General features: G+C 39.2%; 1 protein-coding gene across 1 annotated transcript in view; it reads right to left on the bottom strand.

Moving 5' to 3' along the window:
- Positions 1–1,029: 1,029 nt before the first annotated feature.
- Positions 1,030–9,640, bottom strand: part of CCSER1 (coiled-coil serine rich protein 1) — an 896,462-nt gene continuing 887,851 nt past the window's right edge. Inside the window, exon 11 of the mRNA XM_056106638.1 lies at positions 1,030–1,515. Within this exon, the coding sequence (XP_055962613.1) occupies positions 1,030–1,515 (486 nt within the window). The remainder of the gene's footprint in view (positions 1,516–9,640) is intronic.

Genomic DNA, 9,640 nt, shown 5'->3' with positions numbered 1-9,640 from the left:
TGGACGATATCACATATATGTTACTGCTTTGTCCAAGTCTTGGTTAAAAAATCATTGATATATTATGTACTGGGATACCAAGAAATCAACATTCTGTTCCTCTATTCATCATCCATGGGTGTGGGTTGATGTCTTTATAGTGAAATTGGACATGGATTTAAAGTAAGTATTTTTAAAAGAAAAGGAGATTTTTCTTAGACTATCCTATCTCCCCATTTCTAGCAGTATGCTGATAATACCATGGCCATGACTTAAACAAAGAAATGTGTTATTTTCCTTGAATGGTTTGACAAAATTAAACTAACATTATAACCCCATTGTAAACATCCTAGTACTTCAATATCAATTCCAGAAAAACTAAAGTAAAATTCTTCAAAGATCATATGGTCATTCTGTATTTGGCTAGCAATTACTCAGTCTGAAATCCCATGTACACTAGTGTGAACTAGAAATTATAGGATGAGAGACAGCCATTTCTCTTTCAAGACTATGGCAGAATCAGCTTGAATATATGTAAAAGAGAAAGAAATTTCTCTCTCTCGTTCACATTCAAACAAGTTCATTTTCCAAGTGAATAGACAACCAAATATAAGCTGTTTAATCCATACTTTCCCTCTATTAACTATGTAATTTAAAATTCTTTACAATTCCTTCATCTGCTACCCCGCACATCTATTTTTCACAGTAATACCATTTAGCAAACAGGGTGCTATGTGATAACTAACGTGATTCCAATGCACATCTGTGACTGAAAAATATAGAAAGCAAATAAATTATGGACTATATAAACCAGCAAGATGGCTCCATTTATTATATTGACGTATACTATGTATATAATTAAATATCCAAGGCAATTCGACCTAATTCCCATCACATGCTTGAACCCTCATTCTAAAATAAAGGGATACGGTTCTCTGTCTGCAACTACAGATAGAAAAATAATGAGAAGAACATGACTCTTTACGTATGAGGATGCACATGAAACAAACCAGCTTCATCCTCTCCAGGAGGCGGACTTGAGGGGCTTCCTCACCCATCGTGTTGGCCTAGAGCCTGCAGCTCAGTGGTGTGTAAACTGTGGTTGAGGAAAACGTTTTTCCTGCTGTACATGTGTAAGGAGATTGGCCCTCGAGGAGGCTGGCCAAACCTGCCAGTAAACGGGGAGTACTGTCCAGCCACAGTGGCGCGGTCCTTTGGTTTCTCTGAGAACATGGAAAACTCTTCTGCCTTGGCCGTTGACTTCAAAGAGTTGCATGGCCCAGTGGGGCAGGAGTTCTGGGTGACGCCTGAAGGCAGGGTTTCAGGAGCCCCTCTGGAGTGCCTGAGACCGTCCACCAGCTCCTTGTCCTTCAAGACATTGCTGAGACAGACGCTTGGTAGTTGACAGGTCTTGCTGGGGAAGGGGCCCGTCTGGTCAGCAGCTGCGTGTCTACACCGGTCCTCTGTGGGAGTAAGCGTTACCTTTCTGTCCCTTGTGCTGAGGCTTTGACTCACAATTCGATTTCGATATGTAGCCTAGGGGAAGGAAGCAGAAAGGAAAAGAGGTTTGGAAGAGATATACAGAGATACTTGAATACAGTGCCTGGTGCACATTTTTATGCAAAGTCCATCTTTGCAGCAATATTTAAAAAAAAACAATAGAATTTTTCATGAGATTGGATTTCCCCCAAGCAGTACTATTATAGTACTATTGCAAATATAATTCTTTTATTTTTGTAATATATTATTTTTGTAATATATATTACAAAATATATTACAAATATATTACAGTACTATTACAAATATACAGTACTTATTTAAAGTATTCTTTGCTGTAAGAACTGGGTAATGTTTTAAATAATTTAAATTAGTGAATAACTGCGGGCTGGAGCGATAGCACAGCAGATAGGGTGTTTGCCTGGCACGCGACTGACCCGGGTTCGATTCCTCCTTCCCTCTCAGAGAGCCCGGGAAGCTACTGAGGTATCTTGCATGCAAGGCAGAGCCTGGCAAGCTCCCCCTGGTGTATTCGATATGCCAAAAACAGTAACAACAGGTCTCTCAATGGAGATCTTACTGGTGCCCGCTCGAGCAAATGGATGAACGATGGGAGGACAGTGCTACAGTGCTTTTACAAATAGTGGCTCAATGACTTTGAAAGACTTTTTATCAAAGGGTTTTGTAAGAATTAAAAAAAAAAGTGGGAGAAGAGATTTCCCATCCATCCCTGTTTCTATACATGCATTATCTACTGTGTTATCAATTTCATTCACAGAATAGTATCGCTGTCACTGTCCTCCCGTTGTTCATCGATTTGCTCGAAGGAGCTCAGTAATGTCTCCACTGGAGACTTTGTTGTTACTGTGTTTGGCATATCGAATACGCCACAGGGAGCTTGCCAGGCTTTGCCGTGTGGGCAAGATACTCTTGATAGCTTGCCAGGCTCTCCGAGAGGGGCGGAGGAATTGAACCCGGGTCGGCCATGTTGGCTGTGTGCAAGGCAAACGCCCTACCGCTGTGCTATCGCTCCAGCCCAGAGATGAACCTACATTGATTCTACACTTTATAACCCATCAACATCCATGGTTTTCATTATAGTTTACACAGTGTGGAAACATACAACAACATGTTCCTATCATTTTACAAGCACATGGAATGCTTTCAGTGCCATAAAAATGCCATGTCTTCATTCCTCATTACCACCTCTTGCCACCACCACCCACCCCACCCCTGGTGCCATGCCACGCATAAATCTTTTCTCTGGATCTCTTGGTTGGGGTGCCATGTATTTGAAAGTATACAATATAGAGTCATTCCAGAGTCATTTCTTTCCGTTGGTAGTATACATTTAAGTATCATCGTAAAAACATATTTTCATGATGGAAGCTCATGTCATTTTGTGTTGAACTAAAAAATGTTTTGAAATTTTTCTAGGTTTCTGAAATTTTTTGTAATTGAAAGAAGATAGTACACGGGCAAGTTCCTGAGGCAATCTTCGCATTCATTCTAAGTTTCCAATTTACTCATCAGTCAAAGACAAATTTACATTCATAATTCTATACATAACTCTATACATTCATAACTCTATACTCTATACATAGGGGCTGGAGCGATAGCACAGCGGGTAGGGCGTTCGCCTTATAAGCGGCCAACATGGCCGACCCGAGTTCGATTCCTCCGCCCCTCTCGGAGAGCCCGGCAAGCTACCGAGAGTATTCGATATGCCAGACACAGTAACAACAAAGTCTCCAATGGAGATGTTACTGGGCCCGCTCGAGCAAATCGACAATCAACGGGAGGACCTTTATCTTTTACCTTTACCTAACTCTATACATATGGCTAAATTTCTACAGATGGAAAAGACTGCATGAATTACTAGAGTATCTGATATTATACCTGGAGAAAATTTATCTAAATTACAACAATTATTACTTTAACAATTAAGGACAGTGATTGATTTATACACTACTTTGATATTTTGAATAATTTTAGAATAATAACAAGAAAACCAAATAACTTTTTTGGGGGGGTACATCTGGCTATGTTCAGAGCTTCCTCCTTGTTCTGTGCTCAGGGTTCCCTCCTGCTATGCTCAGGGGTCAAACTTCATACTGAGTATTAAATCCAGGTGGCTTGATGCAAGGCAAGAACCTTTCTCTCTGGCCCAACAAATAATTGTCTTCTCAGATTTTATATGTAATAATATATACCTGCAATAATACAATATTTTGTCTACAATAGCAAGCAAGACAATGAATGTTTAAATCATGACAATCTCTACTACATTTTATGCATTACTACTTTTAGTGGGGGGCGATAGCACAGCGGTAGGGTGTTTGCCTTGCATGCCACCGACCCAATCAACCTGGATTCAACTCTTTTGCCCCTCTTGGAGAGCGTATCTTGGCGATACCGAGAGTATCTCGCCTGCACGGTAAAGCCTGGTAAGCTCCTCCTGACGTATTCAATATGCCAAATACAGTAACACCAAGTCTCACAATGGAGACGTTACTGGGCCTGCTTAAGCAAATCGTTGAACAACGGGAGGACAGTGACAGTGACTTTCAGTGCCTATCTATGACGAAGAAAAAAGCAGCTTCTTTTTTTATTATTATTAAAAGTACTCCTAGCGATAGCACAGCGGGTAGGGCGTTTGCCTTACAAGCGGCCAACATGGCCGACCCGAGTTCGATTCCTCCGCCCCTCTCGGAGAGCCCGGCAAGCTACCGAGAGTATTCGATATGCCAGACACAGTAACAACAAAGTCTCCAATGGAGACGTTACTGGGCCCGCTCGAGCAAATCGACGATCAACGGGAGGGCCTTTACTTATTAAAAGTACTCCAGTGCTGGAGCGATAGCACAACGGTAGGGCGTTTGCCTGCACGTGGCCGGTCCCACTGACCCGGGTTCGATTCCTCTGCCCCTCACGGAGAGCCCTGCAAGCTACTGAGAGAATCTTGCCTGCAAGGCAAAGCCTGGCAAGCTCCCTGTGATGTACTCAATATGCCAAACACAGCAACAACAAGTCTCACAATGGTGAGAGAGGTTACTGGGCTTGCAAATCGATGAACAACGGGAGGACAGTGCTATAGTGCTACTCCAGGCTTCCAAGCATCACGAGGTGCTCTGGGGCTCAAATATTTCGATATCAGAACTCATGCTTCAGAGTGGGAGTTTCTACCCACAGTACTATTAATTGACAGGAGAGATGCTATATAACACAATGGGGGGGGGTAATGTCTGCATTATAGGAAAATTATTAGCAGCGCTTTTTCCTACTCATCTATGGCAATAGTACCTGTACTCAATTGTGACAACTAAAAATATGTTTAATTCCAAACGTTCCATGCAATGGAAAATTAGGCCCTGTGAAGAAACACCGTCCTAAGGATCAGTAATAGTACAGTGGGTAGGCCACTTGCATTGCATGTAGCTGACCCAAGATCAATCCCCAGTACCACATATGGTCCCCTGAGCACTACCAGGAGTGATCCCTGAAATTCAGAGCCAGGAGTGAATACTGAGCAGTACTTGGTGTGGCCCAACTCATTGCCTCTCCCCCTAAAATAGTTCCCTAAACTACCATGCCTTCTTTCATTAAATCAATACTCTGACCAATACAATACTGCTGAAGTAAGAAACGCCATAGACATAAACTGTTAATCCTTTATAACTTATTTTATATTAATTAAATCCATGATTCAATATTTTAGGGTTAACTATTAGTAAACATTTTAATTGAGACATTTATTTATTTATTCATTTTTTAGTTTAAAAAATTTTTAATAGAGAGACACCATGAGGTACAGTTGCAGACTTACACATTTTTGTGCTTGGGTTTCAATTATACAATGATCAAATACCCATCCCTCCACCGGTGCCCATTTCCCACCACCACGGATCCCAGTATCCGTCCCACCCCCCATCCCCTCCATCCCACCCTGCCTCTGTGGCGGGGCATTCCCTTTTGTTCTCTCTCTCTTATTGGGTGTTGTGGTTTGCAAAAGAGGCAATGGGTGACAATCATGTTTAGTCTATAGTCTACTTTCCGCATGCTTCTCCCATTCTGGGAGGATCCTCCCAAAAACCTTTATTTGGTGCTCCCCTCTCTATCTGAGCTCCCTTTTCCCCTAGTATGTGTGGTTGGCCTCCAAACCACAGAGTAAAATTCCTGGTACTAATCTTGGCCATTCTTGGGTGTTAGTCTCCTATTTTGTTACTTTATGTTGCCCAGATGAATGCAATCTTTCTATGTCTATCCCTTTCTTTCTGAGTCATTTTGCTTAACATGATACTTTCCATGTAGTACCACTTGTACGTAAATTTCATGACTTCATGTCTTATGAATTACCAACACCAAATGGTCCTTTACATGTTTCACTACTTGATACATTGGTGAGTTCCTTTCCACAGATTGGCAGGGCTAGAAAAAAATACCAAATAGCTCTGTGTGTGTGTGTGTGTGTGTGTGTGTGTGTGTGTGTGTATGCGAGCGCACGCACATGCTGTAACCCAACCCGTATGAAGAATTCTTAGCTCGAATGTGATTTCAATGAGAATTTCAGAGAAGTACTGCTTTATAATCGCAAAGGGCACAAATGATCAAGGTCTCAGCAGAAATGGAATAAAAGTAGAGTTCTGCGTAACTGATACTACAGGAAAATTGATTTCTAAATTTGAAAAAAAAAATAAATGAAAGCTTAAGCTATATTTATTTGCCTAAGAGAAATAAATAGAAAACATATATTCTTGCACAGCAAATGTAATATTACATAACTGTAGTGGTCCACTATGGCAACCTTGTGAAAAATGAGTCATTTGCCTGGAAATTCAGATGCCTAATATCTAGCACAGAACATTAGGTGAAGTGTTCTTAATTAAAGGTAGTTTTTTATTTTTATTTATTCATTTATTTTTTTGCTTTTTGGGTCACACCCGGCGATGCACAGGGGTTACTCCTGGCTTGTGCACTCAGAAATTACTCCTGGCAGTGCTCGGGGGACCATATGAGATGCTGGGAATTGAACTCCGGTTGGTCGCGTGCAAGGCAAACGCCCTACCTGCTATGCTATTGCTCCAGCCCCAAAGGTAGTTTTTTTAAAAGATCAAAAAAGTCTTAAAATCTTTTGTATGACTAATTTAAATGATGCATTTTCCCAATTGCAATTTTGTAACAAGTAAATATTGTTTTAAACAAATATGCATATATATAATACAATAATAATATGTAATCTATTTTAAATCTAGAACATTATTTCTTCATCTCAATTTTAGTACTTATTAACATTAATTATATAAAGAAATATGATAAATTCCTAGCTAAAATGACTCATCTATGAGAAAATTTGCCTGTTAAGTTCTGCTCAGCAATAAAGTAAAAAATTATTTACCTGATTTAGAGATAACACAAGAAAATAATTTACATAAAATATAGCTATTTTACACTGCAAAGTTAACTTTTTTTTATCTCAGTGTAACTGAAAATTCCATTATTTAGGAGTGTTTGATACATTTAATAAATAATATATTTACATAGGTACATAATTGTAAATCTCCATTATATTATAAACTTAATAAAATCAATAAATCAAAGTAATATGATCACTGCATCAATGTATCACTATAATCTCATTGTTCATCGATTTTCTCGAGCAGAAATAATATGTTATGATAGGATAAAGAACCACACCATTTTAAATAAAATGCATGTTTGAAAAGGACATAACTTTGGGAAATTGTAATAAATATAAGCATAACATCTCTATATTGTACTTAACATGTTATAAATTGCTTCCACATAAACCATTCTAATTCACCTCTATACATGCACATTCAGAATGTTTCCATATGAATTGCATATTTCTCCAAAGTAAAAACTGAGGCTTTTAATAACAATGGTATTATTCAAGTTTACTGATGTATTCTGTGCCGGGCATGTGATTTCTTTATGTATAATAATAACCTGGGCAGTGGCTATAGTACAGCAGGGAGAGCTTTTATTTCCATATAGCCAACTTGGATTTGATCCCTGGCACCTCAGGTGGTCCTTGACCGCTGGGTGCAGAACCAAGAGTAAGCCCTGAATGACTGAGTGAAAATAAGAAACTTCTGAGCTGTTTTGTTCATATTACAGCTTTCTCTTGTGTCAGGTCCTTCAAGAATAAGAGATTCTCTTGACCTCTTCACTCTGGATGTGGTTTAGTGCACGCTAGTGTATAATGGTATTTAAGAAAAGGCAGCTGGGTGTTGGGAATTAGTTATCTCACTTCTCTTAGTCTCACCCCACCAGAATAACAGTCAGTCATTTTGGCGTAAGAGACCTATTAACCCAGGGATCCCAGATTGTTTTAGCACTTTCCAGAATTTTCTGGTTCACTTTCAAAAAATTGTTTCATTATTTTCATTTAAATATTTTATTCAGCAATGCCCAGAACAACAAAAGATTATCGAAAATATACTTCAACTCTGGTAGCAGTTGTAGAAAACTGGCATTGTAAGCCTAACGCAGTAATATTAATGCTACAGTCAATTATGATACTTGACCTCAAGTTTTTGGTTAAAGAAATAAAAGGTGATTAATTCAAAGTGTGATTTCTAGGTCTCTATTCATTATGTAAGAGCTATGACTATATTATTCTTTGGTGGCAAGCACAATTTAAGAGAGACCAGATGTTAATAAAGAAAATTTATGGACCAAATGTAAATGAAAATACTAATGACAATTAGTAAATATCACACTTAATCTTTGATGGTTTGTTGAAAAAAAATCAGTGATATTTTTTAAATGATTTATAAAATAAGGCACAAAAGGAGATGAATTCGAGGCTGGAAAGTTATGATCATGATACTGTTACCTACATGTTCGAACCAATTTGTAAAAGAAGTATGACATTTCAAAAATATATTCTTTCACCCCGTAGAGTTTAGCCTTAAAGATAAGAGGCTTGCGTAATAATAGCAATTTTTCAAATATCCATCCATATTTTTCTACTTAAGATGAATTTATGGATGTTAGAATCTCTATAAAAAGAAATTCTAAGATTATTTTCCTTTTCAAAAGCTGTTTTATCAAAGAAAAAGCATTTTCTTTATAAACTTAGAGTGGCCTCAAAAAGTCTGCTAACAAAGGAAAAACAGATGGACTATGGCTTTAAAGTTAGTCATCCCGAAAAAAGAAATAAAATTGATTTTTAAATAGAAAAAAGTCAACAATTCATAGGGTATATAAGGAAGATATGAAATATGCAAATTTCTATAATCAAAAGACTTCTTGATTCCATCACTAAGGTCATTTTTGTCATTTTATTTATTTCAACTTAAAAGTATTCCAATAAATATATGACTATATTCACTTAATCACTTCACTTAACTTCCCGTTAGTCGTCGATTTGCTTGAGTGGGCACCAGTAATGTCTCCATTTGTCCCTGTCGTGTGCTCGTGTAGCCCAGTGGCATCTGTTCGCTCTGGGAACATGAAGAGCCTCAAACCGATCGTTCATGATCTTGACGAAAAGGTCTGACCATCTGGTAGGTGGGCGGCCACGCGGTCTTTTGACATCCCATGGAATCCAGTCGGTAACAGCTCTAGTCCAGCGGTCGTCTTTAAATCTCATTACGTGACCAGCCCATCTGATTTTCGACACCTTGGCAAATGAGACAGCGTCCCTGATTCTTGATCGTCGATGGATGTCAGAACTCCAGATTCTTTCTCTCACTTGAGTGAAACGTGATATTCCAAGCATAGCTCTTTCTATTCTTCTTTGGGAGACCTGAATAGCGTTCTCATCTTGTTTGCGTAGGGCCCAGGTCTCTGAGGCATAAGTTAATGCAGGAAGAACAGTGGAATCAAAGAGATGTGCCCGGAGCCAGAGGTTCTTCGTCCTCTTAGTGATTTCTTCGACGTTCTTGAAGGCATTCCAAGCCGCTCTCTTCCTCCTGCACAGCTCGGGTGCCAGGTCATTTGTCATGTTGACCTCTCAACTTAGGTACACATAGCTGTTGCATTCGGAGATGATCATTCCGTTGAGAGCGAATGGGGCATCAGGAACAAGGCTGTTTCTCATAAACATTGTCTTCGTAAGATTCAGCTGTAGTCCTACCTTTCCACACTCACGGTGAAAGTCGGCCAGCATTTGTGCTGCTTGGCTGATGTTTGGTGT

This window comes from Sorex fumeus, unplaced genomic scaffold (genome assembly GCF_029834395.1).
Source record: "Sorex fumeus unplaced genomic scaffold, SorFum_2.1 ptg000136l, whole genome shotgun sequence".
Lineage (NCBI taxonomy): Eukaryota > Metazoa > Chordata > Mammalia > Eulipotyphla > Soricidae > Sorex > Sorex fumeus.
Note: the sequence above shows the minus strand (reverse complement) of the source record. Positions and strands in the feature narration are given on the sequence as shown.